General features: G+C 42.3%; 1 protein-coding gene across 1 annotated transcript in view; it reads right to left on the bottom strand.

Moving 5' to 3' along the window:
• The window catches only part of colec12 (collectin sub-family member 12), a 111,464-nt gene extending 102,553 nt beyond the window's left edge, over window positions 1-8,911 (bottom strand). The window contains exon 1 of the mRNA XM_078397291.1: window positions 8,303-8,911. Coding sequence (XP_078253417.1) covers window positions 8,303-8,309 — 7 coding nt within the window. The 5' untranslated portion in view covers window positions 8,310-8,911. The remainder of the gene's footprint in view (window positions 1-8,302) is intronic.
• Window positions 8,912-21,059: the final 12,148 nt, after the last annotated feature.

Genomic DNA, 21,059 nt, shown 5'->3' with positions numbered 1-21,059 from the left:
ACCACCCTTTGAGTAAAAACGTTGTCCCTCAGGTTCCTATTAACTCTTACCTTAAACCTATGTCCTCTAGTTCTTGCACCCCCTACCCTGAATAAAAGACTGTACATTCACCCTATCTATTCCGCTCATGATTTTATACACTTCCATAAGATCAACCCTTAGCCCTCTGCGCTCTAAGGAACAATATGTCCTCGCCTGCCCAATCCCTCCCTATTGCTCAGGCCCTCGAGTCCTGGCAACATTCTCATAAATCTTCCCTGCACTCTTTCCAGCTTAATGACATAGTTAGTTCCATAATATATTATTTTGTGAAATAACCACCAGAAAGAATTTAAATTAGCTAGGTGGAAAGAAGGGAAAATTTAATTGTGAACTCCACACCCCAATCTACTCACATATATAAAAAGATCACTTAATGTGTTTGGAATGTCTGGGTCCTCAGTTTTTTGGTCAATCAGATACAAAACTTGGTCTCTGTAACTACCCCCCCCCCCCCCCCTTCTCTTCCATGTGCCGACCTGGACTTGCACCCATTTCTCCCCTACCCCTCCCCCCTATATTCCTGCCTCTTCACAATTGGCACTCCTACCCTTATCTCACACCTTTGTCTTTTCATTTCTGGACTTTGTCCAACCATATGCCTATCAAAAAAAACCTGCATCCAACTCCACGCACTTGGCTTTGTCCTACACTTCTCCTCTTCCAGCCTTCTCCCCGTTACTACAATCAGCCTGAAGAACAATCCCAACCAGAAACGTCCCCTCTCCATGTTCTCATGAGATGCCGCCAGAGCCACTGAGTTACTCCAGCATATTGTGACTTATTTTGTAAACCAGCATCTGCAGTTCCTTGTGCCCACACATTAATTTTACTGATGGTAGACACAAAATGCTGGAGTAACTCCAGGAGAGTTACTCAGGAGAGCAGCATCTCAGGAGAGAAGGAATGGGTGACGTTTCGGCTCAAGACCCTTCTTCAGACTGATGTCAATGGAGGGGGCGGGACAAAGATAGAATGTAGTCGGACACAGTAAGACTAGTGGGAGAACTGGGAAGGGAGAGGGGATAGAGAGGGAAAGCATGGACTATCTGAAGTTAGAGAAGTCAATGTTCATACCGCTGGGGTGTAAACTACCCAAGTGAAATATGAGGTGCTGTTTCTCCAATTTGCGCTGGGCCTCACTTTGACAATGGAGGAGGCCCGGAACAGAAAGGTCAGATTGGGAATGGGAGGGGGAATTTTACTGAATAATTTTACTGATTTTACTGATGCTGTTGATTGTGATTATAGAACGATGAGACCATCATTCGTGACAATGACAATTTTTAACGAAATACCAAAACAGTATGGAAATATGAAATTAAACTGGATCCTCAACCTGAAAAATATAACTGTTTCTTTTTCAACAGTTACGCCTGATATGTTAAGCATTTCTACCTTTTTTCTGGAACACTTTCTTCATCATGCTTCCTTTGCAATACCCTCAAGATGAGAACTTAAGTCAGTTAGTGTTTCCATTTTGTGTGCTAAGTGCTGCTGGGGTTCCAAATGTATCTGTGATGTGTTTGCACCTTTAGGAAACAAAATATGCTTGAACCATATGGAGCGACAGGCACAAGTGCACACATATGGTAAATGTCTGCGAGATTGTGCTGTAAATCAGAACAATGTGCTGATTTTATACCACCACTTCCATTTTGAAGCTCATTGCTCTAGGTCATTTAGCTTAGAGATACAATATGGAAACCGGCCCTTCGGCCCACCGGGTCCATGCCGAACATTGATCACCCGTTCACACTAGTTCTATGTTATCCCACTTTCTCATCCAAGAAAGGGATTTTTTTTAGAGGCCAATTAACCCTCCAAACCCACATTTCTTTGGGATGTGAGAGGCAACCAGAATATCCAGAGGAAACCCATGCGGTCACAGGGGAGAATGTGCAAACTCCACACAGACAGTATCAAAGGACAGGATCAAACCCGGGTCTCTGGCGCTGTGAGGCACCAGCTCTACCAGCTACTCATGTCCATAGTAAGCAAGCATTCAAACGGAACACAACATCAGTGTTTTCCAAAGGGATCATTAAAGACTCGCAGGTCAGCAATTACTATCATTCCTAAAATAGTGGGGTATTATTGTTTTGATTCACAAAATGTAAAAAGTCAGTGCCAGATGAAGAGAACATTTTTACTAACATCAGAAGTACTGCACAAACTAATTAGGGTAATCCCAGGAAGAATCATCAGGTTTGTGCAGAGCGGAATAAATTGCTGAAAGTGGAAGGAAGTGAGAAAAAGGCTGCTATTAGAATGTCACATTATTTCAGAGTTCAGTAGGTAAATCTCCTTCTTGGGTAGTTAAATAGGCATTGGGCCTGCACTTGCTGGAGTTTAGAAAGATGAGAGGTGATCAAATAGTGAAAGGCCTGGATAGATGTGGAGAGGATGTATCCACTAGTGGGGGAGGTTGGGACCAGAGGCCATAGCCTAAGAATGAAAGGACGTATCTCTAGAAAGGAGATGAGGAGGAATTTCTTGAATCAGAGGGTGGTGAATCTGTGGAATTCATTGCCACAGAAGGCTGTGGAGGCCAAGTCAATGAATATTTTTACGGCGGAGATTGACAAATTCTTGATTAGTATGGGTATCAGGGGTTATGGGGAAAAGGCAGGAGAATGGGGTTGAATGGGGTTGAATGGGGTCAGCCATGATTGAATGGTGGCGTAGACTTGTTGAGCCAATTGGCCTAATTCTGCTCCTATAACTTATGAACTTCTGAAATAATAATCTCCTCACTGAAATTTTCCAACTGCTGCAATCTTAGAACAGGGCAAAGACTGCAATGTCAGTAGATGTAAAAGAGATTATGGCAACGAGCATCTAGGAATCAAAAATCCTGAAAGACTGCAAAGATATTTTGCAGTTTGCAACTTTTCACTGTACCTTGGTACACATGACAATAATAAACCTAAACCTAAACCTAAAGACGAGCATTTGGGATGCCAAATGAATGGGGGTGGATTAGTTTGCTGCTGAGAGACAGCAGGCATCTTTTACTGGGTGGGAACAGGGCCTTTCCATGTGCTTCTCTCGGCAAACGGCACTCCCCAAGGCGTAACAATCGGGGGCTGGGTAGAGCGCTGAGCAGACACACTTGCTCACTCATTGAATTGGCAAGGCCTGCTGGCGGCTGCTCTTTCCCATGCCCGCTCACACTCCCTGTCACCGTTGTTCCTGTGATCTTCTCCCATACATTTTGTTGATTTTTCGAAAGCGATCTTGTGGTACAAATACGTGAATCACAAAAGGTTGAGCCATGGATTAGCAAGCCTACATAAAAAGGAAACCATTTAATTCCTAGAATAGAATCGAAAGGTAGGGAAGTCTCGCTAAACCTGCATCAAATCATGGTTAGACTATAGTTATGGAGAAGAGAGCACTGGGATGTTCCAGAATTGCGTCAAGGGAAGATGAGTACACTGGGTCTCTGTCCTCTTGAACAAAAAAAAATCCATGTGAAACCCAATCGAATAGAGACTTTTAAAACTATTTAGGGTTTTGATAAAGATGTGGAGGGAATGTTCCCGCTTGTGTGGAGGACTGGGGAGGCCATCATTATCAGACCCGACTGAGAAAGTTAAGCATTAATTTAATCCAAAGAGTCAGGAACTCATTACCACAGGGGGTAAGAAAGGGTCTGACGAAGGGTCCCGACACAAAACACCGACAGTCCATGTTCTTTAGAGATGCTGCCTGACTCGCTGAGTTGCTCCAGCACTTTGTATCCCTTTTTTTTTTTAGTCGACGAGCATCTGCAGTTTTTTGTTTCTTCATTAGCACTGGGAATGTTTTTGAAATGAATAGTATAGAAGCTTTTATGTGTGGCTGGGCAAACATGAGGATAGGAGGAATACAATGTAATACTCATAAATATGCATGAAGAAAAACAACTAGAGAAAGCTTAAGTGGAGCATAAACACTGACATACTGTAGATACATTGGGCCGAATAGCCTGTTTCTGTGATATGGATCCTATGAATTCAGGATATCTATCCTATCATGTAATCTCAAAGGAATTCTATTCTTGGAAAAAAACAGCTTTGGTATAATCATCTGAAGTGATTCATGTGAAATCGTGTTTGGCGTCCAAATGGTAGTCATGATGCCTTCAATCTGTGGCTGTGCATTGTGAAAACTTTTCACGTGATCTCTGAAAACTTTGCAGGCTACTCGCTCAAAGGGTCACAATAACCTCTAGATTCCCCTTGAGGAGCTGCAGGTTTGCTTTAAGAATCGCTGGCTAGTTTTAACTTGCGTTCACCCTGGACCACACTGGCTTCCTAATGATATGCCAACCGAACAACAGCATGGTTTGTGTTGGCTGAACATTAAAATCATTACAATAACCAGCACCATTAAGCAGCTCGGCAGCTTGCACTGCAAGCAAAGAGAGGGGTTAATCATGACACCTGGTCCATGTTCCATTTTCAAGGGCTATAATAGGTATCCAGCAACAGGTCTTTGATCGTATGCTTTTGGATCCTAATTTGGACTTTCTTAAGGAAAAATATTATTTCTGCTTAAGTAAATTCAAGTGGTCATTGGGCAGGTATCCCACTGAAACAAAATAGGAGTCTCCCTCGTGAATTGTTTTTTTTAAACGCCTGCAGATTCTGGAAAGCAAAACCAGAAACATAAAGTGCTGGAGATACTCAGCAGGCCAGGCAATGACAGTGGGGAGAGGAACAGGTTCAGTGTTTCAGATCAGAAACTCCCCATCAGGATAATCTACTCCAGTCCAATAACTCTGTAACTCCAGTTCTGCCCTAATGAACATATCTGAAGGTAATTAGAACACGGAAGAGTACAGCACAGGGAAACGCCCTTCGGCCCACAATGTCTGTGCTGAACTTGAGGTCAAGATAAACTAATCTCATCTGCCAACACAGGATCCACAGCCCTCCAGTCCCAACATATCCATGTGCCTATCTATATTCTTCACATCCTTGCCAGCACAAACCCGAAGCCCTGGAATTCCTTTCCCCTTTTAAAACACTTGAATAAAGTTAAAAGCCCAGAAGATGGGTGATCTGCAGGAGGTGTATAAAATGATGAGAGGAATAGATAGGGTAAAAGCACAAAGTCTATTGCCCTGAGTAGGGAAATCAAGAACCAGAGGACATAGGTTTAAGGTGAGGGGAGAAAGATTTATTAGGAACCTGAGGGGTAACTTTTATACACAAAGGGTGGTGGATGTGTGGACGAGCTGTTGGAGCAGGTAGTTGAGGCAGGGACTATCACAATGCTTAAGAAGCTTTTAGATAGATGCATGGATAGGATAGATTGTTGGGAGATTGTTGGGGCCAGAACAGAGATCTTTGCATTGTCTTTAGCCATGGATGAGGTTCAGAAGACGGGAGAATAGCCAAAGTTGTTCCTTTGTTTACGAAGGGCAGCTGGCAATTATTGGCTGGTGTCTTTCTTCAATAGTAGTGAAATTATTGGTTAAAATTCGTAGGGACAGGATTTACTCATTTTTGGAAAAGTATGGATTTATCGGGGAATGTCAGCATGGCTCTGTGTGGGGAAGGTCCTGTGTCACAGATCTAATTGATTTTTTGAAGAGGTTGTTGTCTATATGGGTTTTAGTAAAGTATTAGACAAAGTCCCTCGTGGTAGATTGTTCCAAACGATTAAGTCACATGGAATTGATGGTGAGTTAGTTAATTGGATCCTAAATAGCCTTGTCATAGAAGGCAGAAGGTAATGGTAAAGGAAAGGTTTTTCTAACAGGAGGTCTTTCACAAAGATCACTGCTAGAACCTCTGTTGTTTGTGATATATCTGAACGACTTGGATGAAAATGTAGGCAGTCTGAATAATAGGTTTGCAGATGGCATGAAAAGTGACAGAGTTGTGGATAGGAATGTGGTCAAAAGATACAGCGGGATATTGATTGATTAGAAAACAGGCAGATTATTGGCAGATAGAGTTAAACTGGACAAATGTGAGGCAGTACACTTTAGGAGGTCGAATGTGCAAGGAAATTATACAATAGATGGTAGGATCCTTAGGATCAAAACACAAAAGATTGGAGGAACTCAGCAGGTCAGCTAGTGGTGGGAATGGACTAACATCATTTCAAGTTGGGATCTTCTTCAGACTGATGGAATGGGGGGTGGGGGGAAGCTGGAAACACGAGGTGTGGGTGAGGCAGAGCCTGGCAAGAGCTCTTGCCCAGTGTTGGGGAATCAAGAACCAGAGGACATAGGTATAAGGTGAGGGGAAATGATTTAATATGAACCTGAGGGGTAACATTTTCAAACAAAGGGTGGTGGGTGTAAGGGACAAGTTTCCGGAGGAGGTAGTTGAGGGGAGTACTATTGCAACATTTAAGAAACATTTAGACATATTCATGGATAGGACAGGTTTAGAGGGATATGGGCCAAATGCAGGCAGGTGGGACTAGTAAAGATGGGGCATGTTGGTCAGTCAGCGTGGCAAGTTGGGCTGAAGGGCCTGTTTCTGCACTGTGTGATTCTAAGACTCTACAACATTCCCATAAAACCACACTCCGACCAAGCTTTTGGTCTTCTATCCCAATGTCTTCTTTTGGGTCGAAGGTAGACACAAAATGCTGGAGTAACTCCGCGGGACAGGCAGTATTTCTGGAGAGAAAGAATGGGTGATGTTTCGGGTCGAGACCCTTCTTCAGACTGCTTATGGGTCTCACAATTTGACTTTGACCATACTGCAGTCAGTGCTTTGAGACGTTTTGCTAGACAGTCATAATCTTAAGGTTGACAAAATGTCAAAAACCAGATGGCACAGCTTTAAAATAAGAGGGGCAATGTTTATGAGAAGTGTGGGGCATTTTTTTACACAGAGGGTGGTGGGTGCCTGGAATGCACTGCCTGGAGTTGTGGTCTAGGCAGATATGATAGGGTCATTTAAGAGGCTTTTAGACAGGCACAAGGATATGCATGGAATGGAGGGATATGGATGACCTGCAGATAGAGGAGATTAATTTAACTTGGCATAAGAAAATAACTGCAGATGCTGGTACAAATCGATTTATTCACAAAATGCTGGAGTGACTCAGCAGGTCAGGCAGCATCTCGGGAGAGAAGGAATGGGTGACATTTCGGGTCGAGACCCTTCTTCAGACTTGGCATATTTTAACTTGGGATCATGTTTGGCACAGACATTGTGGGCCGAAGGGCCTGTTCCTGTGCTGTCCTGTTCTTTAATGTTAGATATACTTCCTCACTGTCCAATTTGGCATCAATTTTGTTGTCATCTGCAAATTTACGAGCAATGTTAACCACATTGTCATCCAAATCGTGAATGTAGAGCGTAAACAACAGTGAACCCAGCACCGGTCTCTGCGGTGGACTGAGGGGGTGGGGGGTGATCAGTTTTTAACTTGGCATCGTGTTCGGCACGGACATTGTGGGCTGGAGGGGTTGTTTTTGTTGTACAGCTTCGGAGTTCTGCACAAATGCATGTTGTTGCTGATGGCATAAGTTCACAGGAAAGCTGCGATCATTTTTCTGCAAGGGCTCTGGAATTCTATCACAACCAAATGTTTTCTTCTCTGATGTCGGCAAGTTGCGTTCACTAAAGAGAGATTTGGAAGCCACTCCAAGCCGCCGAGTAAACCAGTTCTAGGTCCCGTTGCCACAAAATTACTACCAGATGTTATTTTTTTTCTTCTCAAGAAAGCAAATTAAAAGACATTGCATACCCCCGGGGTCAAAATTCCTCCTTTCAGAATGTAAACAAGATGACAGGAGGGATGTGGAGATTTCAGATTGCGAAAGGCGATCCATCATTATTCATTTGGACCAAGTTTCGGAACATTTACGAGTGAGATTTCACGCATTATCCTCCCTGCTGCTCCCCCCCCCCCCCCCCCACACACACACACACACACACACACACACAAACAGTTTCGACACATCGCGAAATAGCAGCGAAGTTAAACCACGATTAAAGATTAAACCCTATCTAAAAGAAAAGAACAATTCCGTGCGATTCGTGTCACTTTAGCAAATGCCTGACCTGCTGAGTTACTCCAGCGTTTTGTGAATAAATCACTTTGGCAAATGCCAGTTCTGACAAAAATAACCAGGTCGAGACAGAAATTAAACATTTTCTAAGAGCTCGCTTTGAAACAGCCCCCCCCCCAAACTAAGAAGGCACGACACGAAATGTCAACATACTCATATCGAAATAGCACAGCTTTCTCGCACGAAGCGTGCAACTACGGTAACATCATTTCGCACTAACTTCGAACCTACCTTTCATTTCGTGGGCGAAGAGGCTCAAAGAAAGGGGGGGGGGGGGAATATGGTTTCGTTAAAAAAAAAGAATAAAACTCTAATTGTTGTTGGTAGCTCTCATGCTGGAAACTCGCATAAATATCAACGCGCTGCACCAGAGAAACTACTAGTTCACAATGTCCATATTACACGTCCTTGGGATTTCTCTTGGAAGGACCGGTAATCTTCCACTGAGACTCTCTCTCTCGGATTACCAACTGCAGAAGGCAAAGTGTCTGGATCTTTGAAAGTTTTAAGTAGAGGGTTTAATCCACTGGCTACAATCAGACCACAAAAATGTAAAACGTAAAAGGAAGTCGACAGCCTACAAGCTTCCCTCTAGCACATGTTTTCATCATCTCCCTGCTCTCCCAACATTTGTTTACAGCGGGGATCAACGCTTCAGGTGCTTCGGGGCGAATACCAACGGATATGTCCCGATCGTGTTACACATTACAAGACTCCTCGGAGAAACAAACGAGCGCAGCGAAAACCTGGTGTTCATTTGGCTTCAAAGTCAATTTGGCAAAAACGTAATTCCCAGGCTGAAGCATTCCTCCTGGTCCCTTGGGTTATGAGTAGGCTTTGAAACTGTCAAAGGCGCAGGGAAAAAAACTAAACATGGGGTTTAAAACGGGGGGATATGTTGGAATTCACAACCATTGCAAATAAACAAGTTCCCGCAACTTTTTTCCCTAGACCCCATCTCTTTCACTTTAGACTGGAGTTATATCGAACTCTAAAAGAGAGTGTTTTATTGCCACATGTCCCGAAACGGGACAATGAGATTCTTATTTGTAGCAGCACACCAGGTATGTAAACATGTGCAGGAAGGAGCTGCAGATAGATGATGCTTTAAACCGAAGAGACACGAAAAGCTGGAGTAACTCAGCGGGTCAGACAGCATCTCTGGAGAAAAGGAATGGGTGGCGTTTCGAGTCGAGACCATTCTTCATCAAATAACCGTATATCCATGTAAAAATACAAACATACAATAATAGTGCAAAGACAAAAAGAAAGGTATGTGGTTAGGAACTTATTGGGAGGTTATAGTGTTTAATAGCCTGATGGTTGTAGGGAAGAAGCTGCTGGTGAACCAGGACGACACCGTTTTCGTGATCCTATACCTCTCTACCCAATGGCAGAAGTGAAATGAGAGTGTGGCCAGGGTGGCGTGGGTCTCTGATTATGCCGACTGCTTTTCTGAGGCAACGACTCCCGTAAATCCCTTTGACGGTGGGGTGGTCAGTACCCGTGATGGACTGGGCAGTGTTCACCATTTTTTGCAATCTTCTTCATTCATGGGACTGAAGAAAACAGAGAAAGAACAAAAAAAATACCGTGGGTGCTGGAATTTCGAGCAAAACACACGTGGTGGGGCTACTCAGCCGGTCAAAAGGTATATGTGGAGGGAATGTCCATTCCTTCGCCTGATGCTACCTGTGCTGCTTAGTTCCTCCACCACTTTGTGTTTTGCTAAAGAAAAGAGTCCTGAGTAGCAGGACTGACCCATGAAGACTTTATTCGCCAGCGCTTAAGATGAGGGCTCATCTCATGAAATTTAACATGAAGCCCGGATAACGTGGATGTGGAGAAAACGTTTCCACTAATGGGAGAGTCTAAGACCAGAGAGCGCAGCCTCTGAATAAAGGTTTAGAATGGAGATGGGGAAGAATTTCTTTAGTCAGAGGGTGGTGAATCTGTGGAATTAATTGACACATACGTCTGTGGTGGCCAAGTCATTGGGCGTTTTTAAAGCGAGGATTGATGGGTTCTTAGTTAGTAAGCGTGTCAAAGGTTACAAGGAGAGGTACAGGAGAATGGGGTTGAGATTAAAAAAATAGATTAGCCATGGTAGAATGGCGGACTAGACACGATAGGCCAAATGGCCTAATTCTGCTTTTATGTCTTTTGGACTTATTAAAACATCTAAACTCCTGAAGGTAATATACAGACTGGATGCAGGGAGGTTGTTCCCAATGCTGGGTATGCTCAGTCCAGGGATGTGGACTAAAGGATATGGTAGCCCATTCAGATATGATCTAAGTAAAAATGTCTTCACCCAAAGAATGGTGAACTTGAGGAATTCTCTACCACAAAAGGTAGTTGCGGTCATATCATCAAATAGTTGCAGGAAGGCATCAGATCTAGTTTCAACGGCTGAAGAGATCACGGGATATGGGGAGAAAGTACCAGAACTCAGAAATATGAGCAGACAGCCACTCAGCCCCTCAAGCCTGCCCTGCTGTTCAATATGATCTTTCTGTGAGCATCAATTCTTCCACTGTGCCAGGTCCTTGTAACCCCCATTTCTGATCTTTCAAATATGTATCTACCCTCACCTTAAACATATCTAATGATGTTATGAGTAGGATTAAGGAGATTCCCAAGGCATTTTTTACATACATTGGGAGCAAGGGACAGCTAGTGAAAGGGTAGGTTTACTCAAGGACAAAGGAGGGGATTTATATGTGGAGACAAGGAAATGGGTGAGGTCCTTAATGAATTGGTATTTTCCGCAGAGAAAGGGATAGAAATATAGAAACATAGAAAATAGGTGCAGGAGTAGGCCATTCGGCCCTTCGAGCCTGCACCGCCATTCAATATGATCATGGCTGATCATCCAGCTCAGTAACCTGTACCTGCCTTCTCTCCATACCCCCTGATCCCTTTAGCCACAAGGGCCACATCTAACTCCCTCTTAAATATAGCCAATAAACTGGCCTCAACTACCTTCTGTGGCAGAGAATTCCACAGACTCACCACTCTCTGTGTGAAGAAATGTTTTGATGGATGATAGCAAGACTAGGGAGGGTGGTATGAAATCCCAGGGAACATCGATATTAAAAAGGAGGAGGTGTTGTGTCTCCTGAAAAACTTTAAGGTGGGTTGGTTCCCATGGGCCGATGGAGCTATCCCAGGATGTTAGGAGAGGCAAGGGAGATTGTTGGGGCCAGAACAGAAATCTTTGCATAGTCTTTAGCTATGGATGAGGTTCAGAAGACGGGAGAATAGCCAAAGTTGTTCCTTTGTTTACGAAGGGCAGCTGGCAATTATTGGCTGGTGTCTTTCTTCAATAGTAGTGAAATTATTGGTTAAAATGGGCAATGTCTGTGTGGAGCCACAGGAGATGGGCAATGTCCTCACTGAATATTTCTCCTCTATTTACCGAGGAGAAAGACTGGAAGATGGAGGAGGAACTTGGGACAGTCAATGGAAGTATCTTGAGAGCAGCCAGTGTTACGGTCAAAGAGGTGCTGAAGGTACTATCGTGTATGAAGGTAGACAAATCTCCGGGGCTTGATCAGATATATCCGAGGACATTGTGGGAAACTAGAGAGGAAATTGCCAGAGCCCTAGTTGAAATTTATGAGTCATCTTTAAATACAGGAGAGGTGCCGGTAGACTGGAGGGTGACTAAATGTTGTACCTCTATTCAAGAAGGGCTGCCGGAAAAATGCAGGGATCTATAGGCCAGTGAGCTTAACATCTGTAGTTGGAATGTTACTAGAGAGTATTCTGAGGGATAGGTTATATAGGCATTTGGATGGGCAAGTGCTGATTAGGGACAGTCAGCATGGTTTTGTACGTGGGAGGTCGTGTCTCACAAATCTGATTGAGTTTTTTGAAGACGTGACCAAAAAGATCGATGAGGGAAGTGCTGTAGATGTTGTGTACATGGATTTCAGTAAGGTATTTGACAAGGGTCTGCATGGTAGGCTGTTCTGGAAGGTTGGATTGCATGGGATCCATGGAGAGAGAGCTGAATTGATAGCAAATGGCATCATGGAAGGAAGCAGAGGGTGATGGTGGAAGGTTGCTTCTCAGACTGGAGGCCTGTGAACAGTGGTGTGCCTCAGGGTTTGGTGCTGGGCCCGTTACTGTTTGTTATCTATATCAATAATTTGGATGAGAACACACAGGGCAAGATAAGCAAGTTTGTCGATGATACAAAAGTGGGTGGTTTTGCAGATAGTGAAGATGGTTGGGAAAAATTGCAGCAGGATCTTGATTGATTGGTCAGGTGGGCTGAGGAATGGTTGATGAAATTTAATACAGAGAAATGTGAGGTGTTGCATTTTGGGAAGTTTAAAATGGGCAGGACCTACACAGTGAATGGTAGGCCTCTGGGTAGTGTTGTAGAGTAGAGGGATCTAGGAGTGCAGGTGCATGGTTCCTTGAAGGTCGAGTCGCAGGTAGATAAGTTGGTCAAAAGAGCTTTTGGTGCATTGGCTTTCATCAGTCAGGCTATTGAATATAGAAGTTGGGAGGTCATGTTGCTGTTGTATAAGACATTGGTAAGACCGCATTTCGAGTATTGTGTTCAGTTCTGGGCACCATATTATAGGAAAGATGTTGTCAAGCTGGAAAGCGTACAGAGAAGATTTACGAGGATATTGCCAGGGCTCGAGGGTGTGAGCTATAGGGAGAGGTTGAGTAGGCTGGTACTCCCTGGAGCGCAGGAGGATGAGGGGTAAACTTATAGAGGTGTATAAAATCATGGGAGGAATAGATCGGGTAGATGCATAGAGTATCTTGCCCAGAGTAGGTGAATCGAGGACCAGAGGACTTACGTTTAAGATGAAGGGGAAAAGATTTAATAGGAATCTGAGGGGTAACTTTTTCAAACAAAGGGTGGTGGGTGTATGGAACAAGCAGCCAGAGGAGGTAGTTGAAGCAGGGACTATCCCAACGTTTAAGAAGCAGTTAGCCAGGTACATGGATAAGACAGGTTTGGATGAATATGGACCAAACAGAGGCAGGTGTGACTAGTGTAGCTGGGACATGTTGGCCAGTATGAGCAAGTCCAGCCAAAGGGCCTATTTCCACACTGTATCACTATGACTCTATGACTCTAAAATTGGTTACCTTTATAATGCAAATTCAAGCAAGACATACTGGTAAAAAGAATGGTATTTCAGTTGAGGACTGCTCAGTTTTAGTTTGCAGATTGAGGATTGTGTTTTAATAAATTATTAGTGATGTTGAAACATTGTTGAAACATTGAATATAACTATGGCAACAAGTGCTGAAATGGATATAATTGGGTTTGCCTTGGCTAAATTGGTAGTTTGTTATTTAAGATTTTTGGCTTCCCCAACAGCTCAGTAATTTCCGATGTTAATTAGCTAGTACAGCTCTGAAAGACTGTTTGAAAGTAATTGTGGTTTTCTATATCCTGCATTATTTTGCTTTGTAAAAGGAACTATAAATAAAGTTATCATTACAGACCTAGAGAAGAAAGCAAGATATCTTTAAGGATGAGAAGGAAGAGGAAAAGCTCTGGCAAATAAGCATAACCAGAGCATTTCAATAGCCATGAGTGCTTCATTTGAAGATCTACTAACATTGTATTAATTACTTCAGAAACACAGCACATGAAGATTTCAACAAGTTTTACTGATTGACACTTACTGTATGATCATCATACAATAGCATCCATGCAAGTTCTCAAACAAAGCATTCCTATAATGGCTTCAGCAAACCTTGATGTGCTTCATGTCTTGAAGCTTTAACGCTAGGATTTAAGCAAGCCAACCTTTAGTATAATGTTTGTAAAGGTAAGAAAAAAATATCCAATGAACAGACCCCCTAACTATATTATGATTTTGAAGTGAGTCATCACCATCAATAATGAATTATAGTATTTTTGTAATAAGTGATGTAAAGATAACTAGCAGTAGTTCCTTCTATCCCTATTGTCCTTTCACTAGAAAAGCTCTGACAAATATGTTTGCTTATAATTAACTGGCACCAATCTCAAATCTGGTAGGTCACTAAAACCCTATTCACTATGTCGACAGTCATGCATTTTAGAAAGCAAGGGCAAAGATCATGGTTCAGACTTTTTATGTTCATTCATTTCCCCCATTATTTAACTTTACTAACGTGATCACTTTAAGATGAATGATAAATTGATGGTGTTGATTGCACCTGTCCTCAGAAGAATCAGAATTAGCGGTAGAGCTGCTGCATTACAGTGCCAGTGATCCAGGTTTGATCCTGACTACGGGTGCTGTCTGTACGAAATTTGTACGTTCTCTCTGTGACCGCATGGGTTTTCTCCGGGTGCTCCGGTTTCCTCCCACATTCTAAAGATATAAAGATTTGTATGTTAATTGGCTTCGGCAAAATTGTAAGTTGTCCTCAGTGTATAGGATAGTGTTAGTATACGGGGTGATCACTCGTTGCCGTGAATTCGTTGGGTCAAAGGGCCTGTTTCTGCATTGAATCTCTAAAGTCTAAAAGTGAAGACACAAAGTGCTGGTGTAACTTAATGGGTCAGGTAGCAGCTCTGGAGGTCTTGGGTAGGTGACGTTTCGGGTCTCAGGTAGTATATTCTCTGTAATGTAGGTTGATGGCAGGGATTCTAGATAACAATTTTGGATCAGACTTAATGATAAAAGGCATCAGAATCATCCAAACACCAGTAGACATCCACCCAACAGCAAAGAGAACCTTGATTTAAGATTTAGTTTAGAAATACAGCATGGAAATAGTCCATGCTGACCATCGATCATCCATTCACACTATTTCAATGTTATCCCACATTCTCATCCACTTCCTACACAACAGAAATTTACAGAAGCCAATTAACCTACAAACCTGCATGTCTTTCGAATGTGGGAGAAAACCAGAGTACCCAGAGAAAACCCACACAGTCAAAGGGAGAATGTGCAAACTTCACACAGGCAACACACAAGGTCAGGATTGAACCTGGGTCTCTGGCACTATGAGACAGCAGCTCTACTAGCTGCGCCACTGTGCTGCCCAATATCTCACCCAAAAGTTTGCATCTCTGCCTGTGTAGCATCCATCATTACCAGACTGAAGTATGAGCTGAGATTATTGTGTTCAATACCTCTCCAAATCTGGACTGAGTTTTATCTGAAATCTTGCAACAAAGGGGTATTCATTCTATTAAGTGAACCATGGTTCACAATATTAAGAAACGTCCTAATTTTTAACATATTGTTTAATCTCAGTTATATCACAAGAGATCGTGAACGGCTGCATGCAATCCTATTCTACTGGGGGAAAAAACTCAAACTTAATGATTTTGATGTACATGCAAAACTCAAATATCTTTCCAGTGAGTGTATTGACTCCATCTTTCAAAAATCCTTTCAAAATCCTTTCCTATTAACATTTTGCAAGTGATCTGTTGGCACTCTCACAAAGGGATTGAGGACAATTTACAGCTAGTTAATCAGGTTGAAGCATTACTGAAAAATAAATTGTGATTTATGAATTAAGAAGATAGAAAATTATATACATAATTATGAAGATGCAATGTAAATGGCTTATATGGGCCATGGACAGGTTGGGCTGAAGGGGCTGTTTCCATGCTGTATGACTATGACTCTCTAAGTCTAAAATAGCCACTGAATTGAAAAGAACTGTAGTGTTAAGATAAAAGAGACTTTACAAATGTTGTAAAGAGAGTTTAAAAATATTATTTCACTACTTTAAAAATAGTTTAACTGTTCAAATTTTATTTTAAAGCACAGCAAAACTTAGAGGGAACTTATTTTCCTCAATCCACGTAGTTTAACAACAATGGCTGAAGAGAGTTTAAACAGATGAATTATAAGTTTTATGCCGTAACACTCCTGATGTAGGATTTTGTATGACAGATGTGTATATTGGGAATTGAGCCTTGAATGTCAGTGTACCTGAACTGTGAGCGCATACAACTTTCTGGCCATTAAAATGAATGAGCAGAAAATCTTCCAAGCTGTGAATTAGTCACAATGGATTCCTGCTTCAAATTCCTGGTATGTGTTTTGGTCATGCAAAGATCTGCTTAGGGAGTGGTAAATCAAAAAGTGTAACCAAGATATTTCCTTCGGGCTAATTGTTCTTACAATCCATTGATTGTTGCAAAACTGCAGGTTTTAAATTGGAATACAATTTTTTTTTAACAAAACTATTGCTTTGCTTAGGAAATGCTTCATAAATCATGCATTCAAATGTTGAAAGACAATAGAATGAAAATAGTACATTACAAGCTGCACAAAGTTGAAAGTGGGTTTTCACAACTGAAGGAATGCTGCTGTTCCTTTATGACCTCAGCTAATTAAGGATCTGCATTGAATTAGTTGATTTCCTGTGAAAAGGCAAAAAGAGGCACTTCAGCTGGGATCTTGAGCTAAATTTGGGAAGAGAAAAATATTGTTTAAGATTCCTACTCCTGATGCTATCCAGTAAATCTTATTGGACGCATATCTTTGTGGAGATCACTTGAGAACAGGGCCAAGCATGGCTATGATGTTTTCTGCTGCAGATAAATGCCTCTGTGTGAATTGTCTCACCTTTTAGTTGAAGGAAGGGCATGTGATGAGATAGTAAGGAGCGCCCTGTTTCTGTGAAGTTCAACCCCAACAAATTTCCATGCGTTGGAATCTGTCTGTTTTGCCTATTAATGGATGGAATCTATATTGAGATTTTGGTTGGTCTTGCAAGAAGTATATGCAGGGTAAGGGTCTGCCTGCCGTCTGCCAGTGGGAAAGTCTATGCAGAGTCCTCTTTAACCTTGTCCTTTCATTGGATTAAGAGCTGCTCCGCAAAAAAACAGGATGGAGCTCAGGAACTGCTTCTTCCCCTCTGGCATTAGTCTTCTGAATGGTCCTTCCATAGGGTCGGGTATAGTCCTGATTTTCCAACCTACCTTATTGCGGTCATTGGACTTTTTCTCTGGAACTGTTACACTACAATGCTGAGAAAGTATATTCTGCATTCTGGTATTTTTCTCTTTACCTTACATGTTGTACTTGTGTTTGGCTTGATTATATTCATGTACAATGTTACCTGATTTGATTGGATAGCACACAAACAAAAGCTTTTCACTGTATCTTGGTAAACGTGACAATAATAAACCTAAATGGATTCTATTTATCTAGATTTGGACCGCATGACAACAAGAATGCAGGGAGTAGCACAAACGACACAACCTTCTTGGGCCTCACTAAAGTCTTTGACTTCATCATCTGGGAAGACACTGGAATATTCTCCTAAAGTTTGATAATTTGTGTCAAACAAGGCTAGGTCAAAACCCCAACACTTTTCTCAAACTTCTTTGCCACAATATTTCACTTTACCTCCAACATACTTTTTGTAGGTTTGCAGCTAATCTTCAGAACCAAAGGCAAACTGTTCAACTTACACATTGGTCCTTGGTCACATTGGTTGGCATGGGCAAGCTGGGCCGAAGGGCCTGTTTCCATGTTAACTCTATGACTCCTCCCCAGAACCAAGGTCACCTGAAGCTCTTTAGTTGAGGTGCAATATGTAGATGGACACATGTATGTAGATACACACTCAGACGCCAAGCCATAGTTGACTTGTTCACCAAAGTAAATGAGAGGGTACAGACACAAGAGACTGCAGATGCTAAAATCCTGGGCAAAAATGATGAAGGAATTCAGTGGCATCTACGGACAAACAATGTATTGAGTCATGGCCCTTCTTCAGACCTTTGCTATATGACCATGAGGCCTTTCACTCAATAGGAGAACTTCCCTATTAGTGACTGGATCTCCCATAGTGTAAAGGATTTGGACAGCTTTTAATTTGTTCAATGTGTTCAAGAAAGCTTCATAATCAATATATACCTTTTCATACCTCTAGTTTCCTTCCTCCCTGACTCTCAGTCTTAAGGACGGGTTTCAACCTGAAATGTCACCTATTCCTTTTCTCCAGAGATGCTGCCTGACCCACTGAGTTACTCCAGCATTTTGTGTCTATCTTCAATGTAAACCAGTATCTGTAGTTCCTTCCTACACAAGGGATAATATGATTTGGATACATGATGCGAAAGGTTTGGAGGGATCTGGGCCAAATGCAGGCAAATAGGACTAGCTTAGATGAGGGCTTTTCGGTTGGCGTGGCTGAGTTGATTCAAAAGGCCTCTTCTGTGCTGTATGAGTCTCTAAATATTCTACGATATTCTATGATATCCCGTCTGACTCTTGGGATTCCCTGGCGTATGACTGCTCAAAATGGATAAGGAGCATTTGGGATGGTGTTGGGAATTTTGGTCGTGCATCAGGAGTATACAAAACCTCATGCCTGAGCAGCCAAAGGAGCTTCCCACTTCCATGCCGCCCAAGATGCCCCATCTAAATTAGTCCCATTTGCTCAGGTTTGGCACATAGCTCCCTGAACATTTCCTATCCATGCATCAAAATTATATTATCCTTTCATTCAATGTGAATCAGACACAGTGACAGCACAATTAGAAAAATGCACTGAATACCTTATTTGTACACGTATCTGCTCTATATTTGGAAGTATTTGTGGTGCTCACTTACTCATTAACCACCTCAGAACTCTCAAAACCAGAGTGTAGGAAGGAACTGTTGATGCTGATTTACACCAAAGATAGACACAAAATGTTAGGCTGAAGAAGGGACTTGAATTGAAACGTTACCCATTCCTTCTATCCAGAGATGCTGCCTGTCCCGCTAAGTTGCTCTTGCATTTTGTGTCTATCCTCAGAGAGAAAGAGTTATTCTTGATCACGTCTCTGTCGATAGATTATTGCTTGTGAATGGAGGGCCATCTAGTGACCGATGGCTGAATGTGTTTCTGCGGCATTTTCACTGGTATTAAATTAGCAGAATATAGAACAATATAGCAATGACCATGATGCCTGTGCCGACCATGATAACAAATTAAACTAACCATATAATCTGAGCATGATCCTGATCCCTCCATTCACTGCATGTCCAACTGCCTGTCTAAATGCCTCTTAATCATCATGATTAAAAGACAATTAAAGCCTACCTGACCAGACACCTTGGATGAACAGGGAGATTCACTCTCTGCTAAAGTTCAGATCCGAAGCTCTCAAGAAGGATGACCCTGCACTGTGCAAGAAGGCCAAGTATGTTCTTCGCTGGGCTTCCAGAGATGCCAAGGGAATTCTAAAACAAGATTCCTGGTTTGATTTTCGGCCCAATTAACAGATTCAATTGTCTTAGTAGTCAGCCTATCCGTTTGCAAAGCTTTCCTTTTAATGTCAAACTGATTACTGCCTTCAATGTACATTCGAATAGATGTTCTGAAGATTGGTTCTTGTTTTGAAATAATGGCCACTACATCCATTTCATTTTATAACCCCTGAATAACCCCAACACATACTCGCTGCCTTAGCTGATTGACAAGAAGTTGAAAAGATCTTACACCAACTGAAAAACAACAAGGCTTCGGGAGCAGATATTATCCTTGCTAAAAGTTGACAGAAAGGAAATTCTGACTCATATTTACAGCCACATCTCTCAGCAGAGAGGATGAGGACAGGTTAGTGTCTCTTGAAAAGCTGTGCCACGAGCCTTCATCAAGAAAGGTGACGAATCCAGTTGAGCACCAGAATACCAGAAACCAGAAGCAGGAGTAGGCCATCTAGCCCCTCAAGCCTGCTCCATCATTCAATATGATCATGGCTGAGCTGCCTCAGGCCACAACTCCTTGCCTGTCCTGCAGCCTTGAATTCCTTGAAAAGAAAATCTGACTCCTCTTAAAATATCTGTGTTAGTTTTAAGATGTACATCATCTTAATTTTTGTTTTATTTTCTCTTTTGCTTGGAAGCCCAAGAGACTGTAGACGCTAGAATCAATCTATTGTCCAATGTCCCATCTCCTCTTTATTCTGGCTACCTTCCATATCTACTCAGTCCTGATGCAGGGTTCGTTTCCCACCACATATGTTGTTTGACCCACTGAATACCTCCAGCAAATTGTTTTTCCTTTTTGCCTATCCTTCCTAAACCTTGTACTATTTAGTTCTCAGCTTTAGTCACCGTTCAGCCAAATTACTGTTAGATCATATTCATTTACACTGTTTGTAGCATTACTTCATTTGTCTTGTTGGCATGTGCAACTTGCAATCAGGCATAGTGCTTTTAAGATTGGCCTTCTGCATATTACTGACGCTATTTTGTGCTCTCAATCGCAAAACTAATTGATTAAAAGTCATCATTAGCAGAGGAGTTAACCTGTCAGTCTCCTCTACAAATGCTGGCACGTTATGCGGTTGCATATCTCCCTCCAAAATAAACTTTATTCGTAACAAAAGTGATATTCTAAAATCGTGCAAAAACACCTCATATATTCTTGGTGTCTAACACGACTCGAATAAAAGGGTGTGTCTCTAGAACGAAGATGATAAGGAATTTCTTTAACTAGAGGGTGGAGAATCTGTGGATTTAATAGCCACAGACGGGTGTAGAGCCATGGCATTGGGTTATTTTTAAAGTGGAGATTGATGGGTTCCTGATTGGTAAGAACGTAGAACAGTCCAGCACAGGAACAGGCCCTTCGACCCACAGTTTGTGCCAAACATTATGCCAAGTTAAACTGATCTCTTCTGCCTGATCCATATCCCTCTATTTCCTGCACTTCCATGTGCCTATCTAAAAGCCTCCTAAATGCCACTATCGTACCTGCCCCCATCATTATCCCTGGCAATGCGTTCCAGGCTCCCACTACTCTGCGTAAAATAACTTGCCCCACAAATCTCCATTAAACTTTCCCCTTCGTCAAAGGTTACAGGGAGAAGGCAGAAGAATGAGGTTGAGAGGGGAAAAATAGATTGGCTATGATTCAATGGCAGAGCAGACTCGATGGGCAGAATGGCCTAATTGTGCTCCTGAATCTTATGGTCTTCTGCTCTGTACATTCAATAGTGTCATACTCAGAAATGCTCACATCTGTCTTTGCATACAATACCTTT

Source organism: Rhinoraja longicauda, chromosome 4 (genome assembly GCF_053455715.1).
Source record: "Rhinoraja longicauda isolate Sanriku21f chromosome 4, sRhiLon1.1, whole genome shotgun sequence".
NCBI lineage: Eukaryota > Metazoa > Chordata > Chondrichthyes > Rajiformes > Arhynchobatidae > Rhinoraja > Rhinoraja longicauda.
The sequence above is the reverse complement of the archived record's forward strand: the minus strand, read 5'-3'. Positions and strand labels throughout refer to the sequence as shown.